Source organism: Sparus aurata, chromosome 14, assembly GCF_900880675.1.
Source record: "Sparus aurata chromosome 14, fSpaAur1.1, whole genome shotgun sequence".
NCBI classification, from domain to species: domain Eukaryota; kingdom Metazoa; phylum Chordata; class Actinopteri; order Spariformes; family Sparidae; genus Sparus; species Sparus aurata.
This window is the reverse complement of record NC_044200.1, coordinates 17,475,165-17,492,183: the sequence shown is the minus strand read 5'-3', so window position 1 is coordinate 17,492,183 and position 17,019 is coordinate 17,475,165. Positions and strand designations below refer to the sequence as shown.

Sequence of the window (17,019 nt, the reverse complement as noted above, 5' to 3'; positions counted from 1 at the left end):
TGATGAATGACAGCCTTTGCTAGTTGCTCTTAACAGACAGCAACCTGAAGGTGGATGAACCGGTATGAAATTCTCTCTCGCATCAGGAAGTGGTGCACTTTTTCAACCCCAGCAATGACATCAGCAACAAGCTTATTTTAAATTTTACAATGTTGCATGGATTGGTGCAACTTCACTGTTATCAAATGAATGATTTCCCTCCAAAATATCATATCAGCATCGTGATGCGTGGAAAATAGGGTGACCTTAGTTTCACCATCTACAGGAACATGAATTCAACCCAGAGAGGAACACACTGGACATATATTTGCGCAGTATGTGATACAAAGATGTCCTGGGTGAGTCTGACATGATGAAAAATGTCCTGGCATACCAATATGCCAAAATAAATTAATGACTTAGTATCTCCACTTCTTTTGGAGTTGGTTGCAGAGCAGAACAGGTTGCACTACATTAATGATTGACCCCATCAAGTAATTGGCTACAAAACTGGCGGTATGATTGGTAGCTTCCAAATAACCGATTTATGGTTTGATGGTCCCCTGGATAATCTTTCTCCTGGCAGCGCTGGGTTTCAACAGCTGCTTTGATAAAGGCGTTGAATATGTTAAGCAAAACAACACTATAGAGTCTGTTGGCAGGGTTTAAGGAACTCAATTTTCCAGTTCTTTTCCTCTGTTAGATCAAGTCTTATGTAATTGTAACAAAACTGAAAAAATATCTGGGGCTCTTCATTACATATCAAAGGTCGGATGACGTTAACATTTTTTATTTTGAATACACATGTTTTCAATACTGGTTTATGAGGTTGATACAGGCGTCCTCCTATAATGACTGTAGGCTAATATTGCTTAACGGGGCGATGTACTGCACACAAATTGTTTTGTAGTGAAAGATTAAATGCTCGATTAAGAGGTCTGATGCACAAATTTGTTAAAGGAATCTTTGTCATGCTGCTGTTGAATCTTAGTTAAGGTGGTGTACGATATCAGTCGCCCCTGTGGAAACATTGGTATAACTGTCTTATTGCAATGTTTTTTTGTTATTTAATCTATGTATTGTACCGTGACTGTGTTGTATGCTGTTTTAAAAAAAAACAAAAGACTCTGACAATGAAGTTGAACTGAATATGTGAGATAATGGGACTCAATTATAAATGTGTCATTCATTCATCTGGATCACGTGCGTACTGAAGTGTACGGACACCAGAAACAGTAAAAATAGTAAAAATAAAGAATCAGGTTATAGGTTGATGGCGTCAAAGCTTACTGTTATGTTAAGCTATTCTCACATTATGGCTAAATACAAAATTATCACATCATAATACAAAATGTATCTTTTTATAATGTGACTGTTGTGACATAAACCATTCCACAGTAAAACAAGTGCAGTGCTGAAAATGTGTTATAGATTATTTGAATTACATTTTTCAGCATAGGGTGCTCCGTATCGCATATTTAATACACTGATGGAGGTTTGATGTGTGGATGTTCTATTCTATCCGAGGGAAATTCATACATCCAGTGGCGAAATAACTGACTAATGTGGTAAAGCACAAAAATCTACGAAGCTGCCTGTGTATAGTCATATTAGTACAAAAGAAAAACACATAATACACAAAGAAAACGTCTATTTGTGTCATCCCAGATGCAGAATTAAGTAGATCTTCCTCACTGTATCGTATAGGCTCTCAGTACACCCGTTTGTCACTGTTGTTTGGATGTTACTGCTTGGATGAATGTGGTCGGGGCAGTGACATCAAGACAGTCATGTAGCACAAAGGTGGTAGCCTCGGGTGAGACCCATACCTGTTTATGAACTGGTTCTGTGACTTTTTTGGTCTTTATGCAGTCGCTTAGCATAACTGTGATTCTTTCAGCGAGCCTGAGGTGGGTGTACTTTTAGTAATCCTGGTTTCAGGTCGACATGATTGAAATCTTGTGGATGAGAAATCAGTCTTGATGTGCTGTCTGCTGCTCACTGATGGTGTAGAGCCCCATTTCTGTCTTTGCTATAGGAGGTATGTAATTACATTCAATCCCTGTGAAAGAGGACACTAGTGTAAGACGAGAGCCTTTCCTCCTGTAGCAATATTTGAAATACATATTTCAGTGTTTCCCCTACTATTGTACAGGCCTGGCGGGACGCCAGGCCAAGGAGACCTGCCACCAGGCCCAAAAAAAATCAAAATGCCAAAAATAAGCCAATTATCAATTTATGTATAAATCAATAATCATTTACATTAGGAGCACCTCCGTGCAGCGCAACGCGAGTCAACCTGCTTCGTTGCCTAGTAACGATGCGAGTACTGCTGCTGAGAGCGCGGGCATATATTCTGGGATGTTTAAGGTTTGTTAGCTATCCAACTATGGCGCCGCCGAAGAAAAGAAAAAATATCGCTGGTGACAGACAACTTAATATAAAGAATTCTTCTGCCAGACTCCGGAGCCAAGGAAAATAGATGAAGGGAGAGTAACAGAGGCAACTCCAGAAAAAATGATAGGTGCAGGTGAGACGGAAGAAAGGAGGGCAGATTGCAGTGGAGAGGGGGGGTGCTCGAGGACCGTTACTGCCCCTGACACCGGTCCGACTGCCGACACCTGTCCAGCGGGTGACTGTGGGCCTGGACCAACTGGTAACGTTGACCCAGAAAAAAAAAATACAGCTAAACACAGAACATCTGGCTGCGATCCCAAATGGCTTAATAACCATAACTACAGCCCTTGGTTGTACCACACTCCCCATGGTGAGTTTACAATTTGTTGTTTAGCTTATATTTTTGTTCTGATTGAGGAGCTTCTCTCTCTCTCTTTTTTTTTTTTTTTGGTAAGCAATAATGATGAAAATAACACAGACAATAGGCCAGTTTTCCCAGGCATTGTCAAAAGTATGTAACTCTGTTATAATAAAATTAAAAAAAAAACGTATTTGTTTGTTAAAAAAAATATTTATAACTGATAGAATCTCAATTATGTGTAGGGATGTTTTGTCACTTATGCCGTCAGCATAAGCAGCCCGTTAAAAGAGCACCATCCCAGAGGGTTTTCATTAAGATCCCTTCTGCAATGTACAGAAAAGATGTGCTTGATGCTCATATGGGTTCAGACCACCACGCTGCAGCCTTTCAGGCCCATGCAACTTTGATTAAAGGTTAGATTAAGCCTAATGATTTCATTTAAGTGATATCATTCAGCAATATAGGCCTACAATGATTTTTAATGTAAATGTTTGTTATTGCTGTATTTCGCATCTCGTCTGTTTAGGGTTTTTTCGGTGGGTACCACCAGGCCTGAAAAAAAATTCAGGGGAAACACTGTATTTCATTGTAATATTTCACAAAACAGCTATACTGAGCCAGTAGAAATGATATGTGCAGTGATAATTTGTTTTGGGAGACAAGCAACACTATTCAGTTGTTTTGGTTTATTTCCACCTTTGTCTGCTCAAACTGGATAAACTGGCATCCATCTCCTTTTTTGAAGTACTATTTTGGGCTTTTATGGCTATATTCAAAGGTCAGCTTGGCGATATGACAGGAAATGGGATGACGCACAGCTAAAGGCCGCATCAGACTTGAACACTGGGCCGCTTCAGCGAGGACAAGGCCTCTGTACATGGGACACATGTACTACTGATTAAGCTAGCTGGCGCTCACAGCAACATTCTTCTTAATGTCAAACAAGACATGCTGCTTGTCCAAGGGAAGGGAATGATAAGTGAGTAGCAAAAAAACTACAGCAGTCACCAGGTAAAGTCCTCAGCAGGTGCCGGGAATTTACTGCAGCTTGTGGCTCTTTGCTGTAAGTCTCCCCCCTTTCACCTCTCTCTCTCTCTCTCTCTCTCTCTTTCATGCCTTTTCTGTGTGATTCTACTGGCTGTCCTGTCAAATTAAAGGCCAAAACTAAGCCAATGTCCACTATGACTCAGTGATAACCAGAATTTGGTGGCCAGAGGTCATTGTCAAACTGACTTCACAAAACACATTTTTGCACATGACTCAAAAATTATCATGGTAATTATGACAAAAGTTATATATTATTTCCTCACAAATGATGCAGATATGACACTTCCATGTCCAAAATCACACATGGGGCAACTCATTTTGAAAATATTTGCACAGTCGTTATTATCAAAATTAAAAAAACACATGTAATCAATTATTGATGCATTTTTTAGTCCAACTAATTATACATTTGGATATTGTACAATAACAGGTTAGGTGAAAATACTGCATATTATCCCACACCTCCAGTTACATTCAGCCATGCATACAAGCTTTTAAATAATGTTTCAACACTTTCACCAGTGTTAACAATCCACCTTCATTTTATTAAAGGTACAGCAGTAATGGCAAAGTACATAAGAATTAATTATACGACAACATTATATAACCGTAGATAACAACAACATAGAAAACAATTAAGAATATGTGCAACTACATACCACAACCACAGAATCCAAGGTCACATTCTTTCAGACTTTCTGTTATATTTTAGAAATATCACAGCTGGCTGCATTATCTTCTCCAGTACATATGTAAATCAAAGCTACAATATGTATCATCCCCTTACCACAGTATAGGTCACATAACCGATTGCATTAACCTTCATTTATTTATAAAAAATATACAGTATATTGTTATAAAATTCCCCTCAGCCCTGAACACACTTTTGCAGCTGTTGATTTCAGAGAACATTTCAAAAACACAAGTGCACATTTTCACAGTCATATCTCTACATTCAAGTTTCAAGTTATATGACCACATGTTAGATGGATCAGAATGAATTAATTTACAATACATCAAACATCCTGTGAGGTAATTATATTCAAAAGAACGAAAAAAGCAAATAACCGCCTACATTCAAATGCCTTCATCATGTGGATGAGTCCCCAAGATTCTATAAACATGACAGGAAAAGTTTCCATTTCAAGTGCAACTATTTTACAGGCCCGCTGAGTATATAATTCTAAACTGTAATCTGTTTAGGTTTCAGAAAAAAGATGACATCCTTTAGTCTGGCAGCAGTTGATAGATGATAGATAGAATCTAAGACCAGCATAATTCTCTTACTGGTCAAAATGGATGTGAACGCAATGATGTCAAACCTGTTTGCATTTAAAGCCAAAATCTGTACAGCTATGAGCAGGCAAGGTCTTAAGGGTCGTCCACACCAAGAATCACAACTATCATGGTGTTTTCCGATCAACAGCAAAACATTTTGCGCATCTAGATTACATCCCAAGCCAATGAAAAGACGTGAATAGGAGCAAATTTGTCTTTGTATGTTCTGGTAGGTGTGAATGCAAATGTACAACACACACAAATGTGTCAGATGCTGTGTCAAGAAAGCATCTACATCCACACTCATGTCTTGACTTAACGTTGCTGATGTCTGGACATTCATGAAGTGTAATGAAGGAGAGGATGATAATCACTACAATACTCGAGTCAATTGAGACGGGACAAAAACGGAGCTGTGTGTAGAAAAGTGAGTAAGGAAGGCAGACTACCTGTGGATGAATCCAAACCTGAGTCCAAACCTCAACCATGAGAGGCAGCCATTTTCTTGCTGTCGTCACACCTAAACCATGCCTGTAGCTGCCAGTAGTTCCCTGAAAGGACGCTGATTGGTCCGAACAATTAAAGCTTGGCCAGCCTCAGTGATTTTTTTTTAACAATGTGCCGATCAGGAGAATATGTTGCAGTTCTGTTTGTCGAATATAGGGATATGCAAATTCTGTTCCTGCATCATGACTATTTAGGTAAAGAAATAATACAAGGTACAATATGTAGATTTTTGATTGTGATTGATCACAACATCTTTAAAATGATTCACATGGCATTCAGTTTTGTGCGTAGAAAACTGAGATAATTCAGGTGAAAAAGCTGAAGTTCTAGCTTAAAATGTAAAGGCAGGAACACACTGGCCCAACCGTTGGACGTCTGAAGCGTTTGGAGAGACTCGGACGAGAACTGGAACAAATATGTTTGGTGTGTTCAGCTGCGTCGGAAGCTTTCGGAGCCACGCGGATGTTGTCGGATCCGACTGAGCATGCAAAGTCTGAGGAGGAGGGCCGTCGGACGTCTGAGCCATTGGATTCTCTGATTGGATGTGTGCCAGCTGAATGGCCGTTCTGATTGGCGGTGTGCTAGCGAATCAGCGCGATGTGTGGGAGGGACGGAATACTGTGTGCGCATTGTTTTTCTATGCGCTCCGTTCCGTCATTCCCCGTTTTCATGTCTTGCAGTACTGGCACCAGACTAGTTGTTATGTCCGTTCAGGACGAATTAATTTGTGTTCGTTTGGTAATGCCTCGCTGCATGTTTAGTATGCAGCTGTTTTTAGCGGAAATAGTTAAGTTTCGTTTTGATCGAAAGTAAAGAGAGTTGCGTGCACAAGGCTCTCGTTTACAACTCACAACACAAGCGCCACCCGCTTATTGCATCTCGCGCAAGCGCAGAACGTACACGCTACTGTGGAGTAGGCAGCACGTCGAAGCGGTGTGTTCAATGCCGCTTTTCTGCCGAATGGGTAAGACGAGAGGCAACGGAGTGGTCGGAGAGTGGTCGGATAAGGCAGTTGGACGTCTGGGCGGTGTGTGGGGGCCTTAAGGTGGTGAATGCTTTTTCTTATTGTTTGAGTTCTGTTAGCCCCAGTACCATTTATTAAGCTCATGAAAGGCTTGATACCCCTTGTTACGCTGTAAGTATCTACAGGTTTCACAGGCACTTCCCCTGCCATAAATCTCATCTTGTACTTTAAACCTGTTGGTCCAATCAAAGTATGCTGTGTACTCGGTGTTGTTTTTGTCGAGGTACAGCAGCCTGTCTACCAGCTCCTTTGGTGTGGAAAAGTCATCGACATGAATGAAAGAATCTCCTGGGATGTGGTCCTCATAGTTTCGTCTTGAGGGGCCCAGAACTACTGGTACAGTACCTAGCTTCATTGGCGTGTATATCTTGTCTGAGAGGTAGTCATGGTAAACTGAGTTTTCAAAGGAGAGGTAGAATTTACAACTAGAAACCACTTTTGTATAGTCTTGGTCACTCAGTTTATTACCAAATGCATTTCCATAAGTGTGAATCTCAATGTGTTCTTTCATTTCATCGTAGAACTGAACTCTCCTTAAATGGGTGTCCCAGTTGCTCACAATCCAACAGACCAACTTGTCCTTTACTGGCAATTTGAAACTCTCATCTTCAGGTGTCACAGGCTCCAAGTACCCGTAGGGTACAGGAATATTTGAATCAAGTCGATAGGTGGATGTCAGGTTAAATAAGTCATCAAGCTCAGGGATTAGATCTGAGTTTTCGGGCGACTCCATATTGTACCACACCCATTTCTGAAACCATGGACGTGGCTCTTTTGGCAAGTTTTCAAGATTCTCTTGAATTTCTTTGTGGTGCAAGAGAACCCCATGGGCTTTGTTGTAAAGAGCCTTGTCTTCAGTCAAGTGGCATTTTTTGATGTTGAATTTACTGCAACTCTCAGCAATGTTGTAACCAAATGGCCTCATCCAGATCAATACGATTGTGTCAGGCTCAGTGTCCACCACTGTGTCCACCACTGCAGCCTCCTGGGGTTGATTGTGCCGCCACTCTGTGGAACAGTTTGAGTCTCCAGGTGCATACAGAACTGTAGGACGGACTTGATGTGCACTCGTGTCAGATTTCAGGAACTTGATGTCCAGTTTGTAATAAGTGAATAAACCACCTAAAAAACCCAATACAATGAGGCTTCTGAAGCCAAATGGCCGCATAGTTTTCCACTGGGGAACTGAGGATGGCATGGCTCACCTTTTGAGAGAGAAAAGATGGATTAATTACAGCATTTGCTATATCAGTGAACGTTGTTATCTGTTTCTACACAAGTGTTTTTTTACTGACCATTTTACAAATTACAAGTTAAGATACAGAGTTGTGAAAAATGTTTCAGAAAGACCAAACAAGAATAACCAATAAATTCAACATTAAACGTGAGCAAACTCACAATTAAGAACATAAGTAACTGACAGTAATACTTAACAATAATTGTCTGAAAAGGAGTTGGACCAAGTGAAAGTTATGATCTGATATCGTCGTGTTGGTGGTGAAAGTTTTGTTGCTCCATGACTATCATTTTAACATAATTGTTCATTTTGTATCATTATACAACAGTTACCATGTACTTCCTCCAAGCTTAGAGTGTAAATTAGCTATAGAAATCCATACATATAAAATACTTTCTATTGGTACTTAAATGTAGGTAAAGCAAAACTGGGAAGTAAGAATCAGGAATTTAAGAGGAAAGATGAAAACAAATTGCACTGTAAGTGTTTTTGTACTGACTGTTGAATATTGCTTTTCAGTTTTGCCAAAAGTGGGTCTTTGTGCGAGGAAAAATTTTCCTTGTTTCAGCATATTCTTCAGATAGTAGAAACATTTACAAAAATATCCAACTGAATATCTCAAAAATTATATTTGAATTCTTGTCTGTATTGATTAGTTGAAGGGCTTACCAGCATCCGTCCTCCACAGGTGTCTGTTTGATGAATGACAGCCTTTGCTAGTTGCTCTTAACGGACAGCAACCTGAAGGTGGATGAACCGGTATGAAATCCTGTCTTGCATCAGGAATTGCTGCACTTTTTCAACCCCAGCAATGACACCAGTAACAAGCTTTTTTTTTTTAATTTTACAATGTTGCATGGATTGGTGCAACTTCACTGTTATCAAATGAATGATTTCCCTCCAAAATATCATATCAGCATCATTATGCATGGAAAATAGGGTGACCGTAGTTTCACCATCTACAGGAATATGAATTCAACCCAGAGAGGAACATACTGGACATATATTTGTGCAGTATGTGATACAAAGATGTCCTGGGTGAGTCTGACATGATGAAAAATGTCCTGGCATATTAATATGCCAAAATAAATTAATGACTTAATGTCTCCACTTCTTTTGGAGTTGGTTGCAGAGCAGAACAGGTTGCACTGCATTAATTATTGACCCCATCAAGTAATTGGCTTCAAAACTAGCGGTATGATTGGTAGCTTCCAAATTTACCGATTTAATGTTTGCTGGTCCCCTGGATGATCTTTCTCCTGGCAGCGCTGGGTTTCAACAGCTGCTTTGATAAAGGCGTTGAATATGATAATCAAAACAACGTTATAGAGCCTGTTGACAGGCAAATAGAACAAAAGGGGTTTAAGGAACTCAACTTTCCAGTTCTTTTCCTCTGTTAGAGCAAGTCTTATGTAATTGTAACAAAACTGAAAAAATATCTGGGGCTCTTCATTACAGATCAAAGGTCGGATGACATTAACATGTTTTATTGTGAATACACATGTTTTCAATACTGGTTTATGAGGTTGATACAGGCGTCCTCCTATAATGACTGTAGGCTAATATTGCTTAACGGGGTGATGTACTGCACACAAATTGTTTTGTAGTGAAAGATTCAATGCTCGATTAAGAGGTCTGATGCACAAATTTGTTAAAGGAATCTTTGTCATGCTGCTGTTGAATCTTAGTTAAGGTGGTGTACATCCAGTGGCGAAATAACTGACCAATGTGGTAAAGCACAAAAATCGACAAAGCTGCCTATGTATAGTCACATTAGTGCAAAAGAAAAACACATAATACACATAGAAAAAGTGTATTTGTGTCATCACAGCTGCAGAATTGAGTAGATCTTCCTCACTGTGTCGTATGGGCTCTCAGCACACCTGTTTGTCACCGTTGTTTGGATGTTACTGCTTAGATGAATGTGGTCGGGGCCGTGACATAAAGACAATCATGTAGGACAAAGGTGGTAGCCTCAGGTGAGACCCATACCTGTTTATGAACTGGTTCTGTGACTTTTTTGGTCTTTATGCAGTCGCTTAGCTTAACAGTGATTATTTCAGCGAGCCCGAGGTGGGTGTACTTTTAGTAATCCTGGTTTCAGGTCGACATGATTGAAATCTTGTGGATGAGAAATCAGTCTTGATGTGCTGTGTGCTGCTCACTGATGGTGTAGTAACCCATTTCTGTCTTTGCTATAGGAGGTGCGTAATTACACTGAATCGCTGTGAAAGAGGACACCAATGTAAGAGGAGAGCCCTTCCTCCTGTAGCAATATTTGAAATACATATTTCATTGTAATTAGGGCTGTCAGTTTACTGCGTTATTTAGATTAATTAATTACACAGCAAATTAACGCGTTATAAAAATTAACACAGTTAATTCTGAGATTCTGAGTGGCAATTCAATGCGCGAGCATGTTCGTCACTTCCCACCTGCGTCGCTAGTCAAAGCAGGGTGACAACAGACATCCTGGACGCGACTCAGGGGAGCGAGGCGAGCACATTGTTGCTAGGGCCTTTGAACGGCAAGTTTGTTTATAAAAAGAACGAAGATGGGACTATCAACAAGAACACGGTGATTTGTAGCTTTTGTAAAAAAGAATTCGCCTATCACCGAAGCTGCTCCAGCTTGACTTATCATTTAAACGCTAAACATGTCGGGATTGAGAGTCTGCTTAAGTGCCTATTTGAGACTCAGCCTTATTTTATTTCTGAATGTTATTTATATAAGTGTATTTGTATAGCATTTTTGAATAATGCACCTGGCCTAATTGGTTTGCTGGGATGTGCTTGACCATTTTCTTTTAAATTTCATTTATGAAACGCACTTCACCAATAAAAATGTGGATTTCAGATCTTCTCTTCTTAGTGTATTCAATTGATTAGTCATGCAATACAATTTTGTAATGTCCTAGAATTCGAATTCTTTATCTGGGTACCTTTAGCAGATATGAGATTAAAATGCGATTAATTAGATTAATTAATTACAAATCCTGTAATTAATTAGATTAATTTTTTTAATCGCCTGACAGCCCTAATTGTAATATTTCACAAAACAGCTATACTGAGCCAGTTAAAATGATATGTGCAGTGATAATTTGTTTTGGGAGACAAGCAACCCTATTCAGTTGTTTTGGTTTATTTCCTCCTTTGTCTGCTCAAACTGGATAAACTGGCAACCATCTCCTTTTTTGAAGTACTATTTTGGGCTTTTATGGCTATATTCAAAGGTCAGCTTTGATGACCAGAATTTGGTGGCCAGAGGTCAGAGGTCATTGTCAAACTGACTTCACAAAACACATTTTTGCACATGACTCAAACATTGTTATGGTAATTATGACAAAAGTTAAATATTATTTCCTCACTATTTATGCAGATATGACATTTTCATGTCCAAAATCACACGTGGGGCAACTTATTTGAAAATATTTGCACAGCCGTTATTATCAAAACATGTAATCAATTATTGATGCATTTTTTTGTCCAACTAATTATAAATTTGGATATTGTACAATAACAGGTTAGGTGAAAATACTGCATATTATCCCACACCTCCAGTTACATTCAGCCATGCAGACAAGCTTTTAAATAATGTTTCAACACTTTCACCAGTGTTAACAATCCACCTTCATTTTATTAAAGGTACAGCAGTAATGGCAAAGTACATAAGAATTAATTATACGACAACATTATATAACCGTAGATAACAACAACATAGAAAACAATTAAGAATTTGTGCAACTACATACCACAACCACAGAATCCAAGGTCACATTCTTTCAGACTTTCTGTTATATTTTAGAAATATCACAGCTGGCTGCATTATCTTCTCCAGTACATATGTAAATCAAAGCTACAATATGTATCATCCCCTTAACACAGTATAGGTCACATAACCGATTACATTAACCTTCATTTATTTATAAAAAATATACAGTATATTGTAAAATTCCCCTCAGCCCTGAACACACTTTTGCAGCTGTTGATTTCAGAGAACATTTCAAAAAACCAAATGCACATTTTCACAGTCATATCTCTACATTCAAGTTTCAAGTTATATGACCACATGTTAGATGGATCAGAATGAACTAATTTACAATACATCAAACATCCTGTGAGGTAATTATATTCAAAAGAACGAAAAAAGCAAATAACCGCCTACATTCAAATGCCTTCATTGTGTGGATGAGTACCCAAGATTCTATAAACATGACAGGAAAAGTTTCCATTTCAAGTGCAACTACTTTACAGGCCCGCTGAGTATATAATTCTAAACTGTAATCTGTTTAGTTTTCAGTAAAAAGATGACATCCTTTAGTCTGGCAGCAGTTGATAGATGATAGATAGAATCTAAGACAAGCATAATTCTCTTACTGGTCAAAATGGATGTGAACGCAATGATGTCAAACCTGTTTGCATTTAAAGCCAAAATCTGTACAGCTATGAGCAGGCAAGGTCTTAAGGGTCGTCCACACCAAGAATGACAACTATCATGGTGTTTTCCGATCGACAGCAAATCATTTTGCGCATCTAGATTACATCCAAAGTCAATGAAAAGACGTGAATAGAAGCAAATTTTTTGTGTGTGTATTCTGGTAGGTGTGAATGCAAATGTACAACACACATAAATGTGTCAGATGCTGTGTCAAGAAAGCATTGACATTCACACTCACGTCTTGACTTAACGTTGCTGATGTCTGGACATTCATGAAGTGTAATGAAGGAGAGGATAATAATCACTACAATACTCGAGTCAATTGAGACGGGACAAAAACGGAGCTGTGTGTAGAAAAGTGAGTAAGGAAGGCAGACTACCTGTGGATGAATCCAAACCTGAATCCAAACCTCAACCATGACAACAATGAGAGGTAGCCATTGTCTTGCTGTCGTCACACCTAAACCACGCCTGTAGCTGCCAGTAGTTCCCTGAAAGGACGCTGATTGGTCCGAACAATTAAAGCTTGGCCAGCCTCAGTGAGATTTTTTTAACAATGTGCCGATCAGGAGAATATGTTGCAGTTCTGTTTGTCAAATATAGGGATATGCAAATTCCGTTCCTACATCATGACTATTTAGGTAAAGAAATATTCCAAGCTACAATATGTAGATTTTTGATTGTGATTGATCACAACATCTTTGAAATGATTCACATGGCATTCAGTTTTGTGCGTAGAAAACTGAGATAATTCAGGTGAAATAGCTGAATTTCCAGCTTAAAATGTAAGTTGGCGAATGCTTTTTCTTATTGTTTGAGTTCTGTTAGCCCCAGTACCATTTATTAAGCTCATGAAAGGCTTGATACCGCTTGTTACGCTGTAAGTATCTACAGGTTTCACAGGCACTTCCCCTGCCATAAAAATCACCTTGTACTTTAAACCTGTTGGTCCAATCAAAGTATGCTGTGTACTCAGTTTTGTTTTTGTCGAGGTACAGCAGCCTGTCTGCCAGCTCCTTTGGTGTGGAAAAGTCATCAACATGAATGAAAGAATCTCCTGGGATGTGGTCCTCATAGTTTTGTCTTGAGGGGCCCAGAACTACTGGTACAGTACCTAGCTTCATTGGCGAGTATAACTTCTCTGTGATGTAGTCTTTGTAAACTGAGTTTTCAAAGGAGAGGTAGAATTTACAACTAGAAACCACTTTTGTATAGTCTTGGTCACTCAGTTTATTACCAAATGCATTTCCATAAGTGTGAATCTCAATGTGTTCTTTCATTTCATCGTAGAACTGAACTCTCCTATACTGTGTGTTCCAGTTGCTCACAATCCAACAGACCAACTTGTCCTTTACTGGCATTTTGAAACTCTCATCTTCAGGTGTCACAGGCTCCAAGTGCCCATAGGGTACAGGAATATTTGAATCAAGTCGATAGTTGGATGTCAGGTTAAATAAGTCATCAAGCTCAGGGATTAGACCTGAGTTTGCAGGCGACTCCATATTGAACCACACCCATTTCTGAAACCATGGACGTGGCTCTTTTGGCATGTTTTCAAGATTTCCATGAATGTCCCTGTGGTGGAAGAGAACCCCGTGGGCTTTGTCGTAAAGGGCCTTGTCGTCAGTCAGTTGGCATTTTTTGATGTTGAAATCACTGCAACTCAGATCAAACTTGGCACCAAATGGCCACATCCATATCAATACGATTGTGTCAGGCTCAGTGTCCACCGCTTCAACCTGGATCTCCTGGGTGTGATTATGGTGCAGCTCTGTGGAACAGTTTGAGTCTCCAGCTGCACACAGAACTGGAGGACAGGATTGACGAGCTCTGTCCACGAAAATGTTAAAACTGGGGAACTTCATTTCAAAGTTGATATACGTGAAGAAAAGAGTGACAAAACACAACACCATGAGGCTGCTGAAGACAAACGGGCGCAGAGTTGTCCACTGGCATGGTGAGGACGACATAGCTCACCTTTGGAGAAAGAATAGATCCATTATTTGTAGAAAGAACTTTTGATACAGCAATTAACTGTCATCATTTACATGGATGTTCAGTATTGCTGCTGTTGTTTCTGGCATAGTGTACACAGAGCTGCCCTTACAACAATTCAAACAATACGCTGGCCTCCATACAAATACACTTCACTTGACCATACTAAATACTGAATTAAAGCTGCAGTCTGGAGTTCTGAGAAAAAAGGACTTAGTTTGGACTTAGTCAGAATATTTGAATGAGTACAGCTGGCAGGTCCCTCCTTCTTCCTCTACCACGTTACCATGGTAACAGAGGATGCCAGATAACCAAGATGTCACATTCAAACAACAGCAACAACATAGCCCTGATTGTTGTCTTTCTGATCAATATAAGTAAATTACAATGACAAGTGCCTCATGCCGAGTCACTGTAGTAGCCCGCTTAACAAACAATATTCCTCACATTGTGGTAGACAATGTTACCAGTAGAGTAGAGTTACCAGATAATCATTACCCTGTGCAACATTTTTGCCATGCTATTTCTGAAGCATGAGTAACGTTATTTCTCTATATCAGTTCAACCACTTCAGAACGTACTGAACGTTATAACTGCCCAGTCACTTGAAAAACACTTTTTCTAACAAGTAGCCATAAAGGTAAACATCGGAGTTAGCATATGCTGCCAGCAGCATATGCACGAGAATGATTGACACTTCTCAGACACTCCCCTTGGCTCAGATTGGTAACGTTGATCTGGGAGCGGTGGGTTCTTGCATTCAAATTACAGCTACTGGGTGGAGCCAAGTCTTATTCTACTATCAGATCATAATGACAATTTGGTCATGCACTGAAACAGTCCAGCATGGAGCAGAGGATATATTAAGAGGTATAAGGAACCTAAGTGAAAGTCAATACGGGGCAACTCTTAGAGAAACAAGACATTTGTAGATAGAAACACATTAAAAAAGCAGGGGGGTCAACAGATAATTAGAATAAGGCTATAATCACAATAAAAATGTTCTTTCAAAGCAGAAATCTGGTCATCTTTTTGGATTGATTTTATTGTTATTATTCAATTTTGTTTTATTAATGTATCATCCCGCAACATATGAAAAAAGCATAAAGATTAAACATATGCCAGAAAGGTATCACAAAAAAAGCAATGAAGTTATAAATCAAAAGCCTACAAGATAGAGGCACAAAATAGACCAGAGCAAATGCATTAAAATGAAGTGTGTTTAAAATGAAACTTTGCAAAGGTAGAGTTGCATGTTCTAAGATTGTTACTGAATATGTATGATGACAAAATCTTACAAATGTATGCTGGACGTGAAAGCGCTTTAAAAGTAATGATGTTGAAGTGAAACTTGAAGCTCTTCACCTGAGGGCAACAATGGGAGTTATCTTTCCTGCTTTGTTTATACGATGAGACAATGAGAGAAGCACCTAAACAAGGAGTTACAAATGTCCATTTGAAAATTATATAAAAATAGAAGAAATACCATGCTCTGAATTAGAGAAAGATAAAAAAAAATGTAATAAAAAGAAGAGGAAGAAGAAGAGCATATTTCCCATGGTGATACATTATCCTCACTTCATTGTTTTATCTGTAGTTATTGTCAGGATTTTCTCTTTCATTTTTTTGTTTTTGTTAGATTGAACTACTATTATACTGATGACTCACTTTCTGATACAACGGTTGAGAGAGTAAAAACAAAAATGACTTAAAATTTTACTTTTAACTTTTAAACTTTAAGAGGTTGATAAAACAAGATAATCCATTCCATCGTGAGAAATCATTGAGGTACAGAGCAACAAACTCACCTTGGAGCAGAAAAAGTGCAGTAAAAGGAAAAGTAGAAGAAGTAGACCTTTTTCTGATAGTGTGGATCCTGTAAATGGCAGATCCACAAGGAAGCTTCCTTCTCCGCTTCTCTCTGAAACCTGAGTATGAGTCTCAAATGCCCATCCTTGTTGCACGAGTTCACACCTTAGTGTTGTGATAGGATGTTTTACACCGTCACCTGCCTATGGCTGTTGTTAGTGACACGTTGTTGCTGTGCATTCACACCGAAATTTGACCACGATGGTAAACAGAAAAGAAAATACAGTTTACTCTAGTTTCCTGTTCAGAATCAAGTATAAAGAGAACTCAGGGAAGCAGGTGGAAAAATACTCAGATGAGATTTAATTGTATTCAAAGTTCACCTTTTGATTTTGGGGAAGTGAATGTACAAATACTTCTGTCTTGACACAGATATATAGAATGATTACTTTCTCCAGGAGGTGATATGTAAAACTTGTGTGGTGTATTCAAATAGTGTTGGGCTGGTCAGACATGCTGCTATGTTTTCCTGAAATTGTCATATGCACTTTTATATTTTCCATTTTGAATGTACAGTACCCCAAGAGGTGAACATGGCAGTGAAAATCTACATTACAGTTGGTGAACCAGTCCCGGACCAGAGCAGCCCGATGGAAACTGACATTATCCCAGATGACAACAAACTGGGGCTGCTCTGGCCCATCCTGGACTACTGTGTCATGAAGTGTGTCCAGAAAGCGAATAATGAGGGCTGTGTTGTAGGGACAGAGGATGGAGAGGTGATTAGGGGTGGGGGGAAAAATCGATTCACATAAGAATCGTGATTCTAATCATCCCCAATTCTGAATCGATTCATGAACTTCAAAAATCGATTTTTTATTGACGTTCTCCCGTCTCTCTGTGCGCCCCCACGGGCTTCTGTACACAGCATTGCAGCAAGCTTGGGAA

At 39.2% G+C, this 17,019-nt stretch overlaps 2 protein-coding genes across 2 annotated transcripts; both read right to left on the bottom strand.

The window, feature by feature from the left end:
* Positions 1–6,496: 6,496 nt before the first annotated feature.
* Positions 6,497–8,517, bottom strand: LOC115595614 (alpha-(1,3)-fucosyltransferase 9-like). Its single transcript, XM_030440284.1, has 2 exons — positions 8,500–8,517; positions 6,497–7,798 (listed from the first exon to the last, which is right to left on the bottom strand). Exon 2 carries the CDS (start codon positions 7,789–7,791, stop codon positions 6,649–6,651), a length of 1,143 nt encoding a protein of 380 aa, XP_030296144.1. The 5' UTR covers positions 7,792–7,798; positions 8,500–8,517; the 3' UTR covers positions 6,497–6,648.
* Positions 8,518–11,464: 2,947 nt separating this feature from the next.
* On the bottom strand, positions 11,465–16,152 carry LOC115595610 (alpha-(1,3)-fucosyltransferase 9-like). Its single transcript, XM_030440281.1, has 2 exons — positions 16,071–16,152; positions 11,465–14,244 (listed from the first exon to the last, which is right to left on the bottom strand). Exon 2 carries the CDS (start codon positions 14,235–14,237, stop codon positions 13,092–13,094), a length of 1,146 nt encoding a protein of 381 aa, XP_030296141.1. The 5' UTR covers positions 14,238–14,244; positions 16,071–16,152; the 3' UTR covers positions 11,465–13,091.
* Positions 16,153–17,019: the final 867 nt, after the last annotated feature.

Coding starts and splice junctions, on each gene's coding strand:
- LOC115595614 (XM_030440284.1), bottom strand. CDS start 7,791: ATGCCATCCTCAGTTCCCCAGTGGAAAACTATGCGGCCATTTGGCTTC.
- LOC115595610 (XM_030440281.1), bottom strand. CDS start 14,237: ATGTCGTCCTCACCATGCCAGTGGACAACTCTGCGCCCGTTTGTCTTC.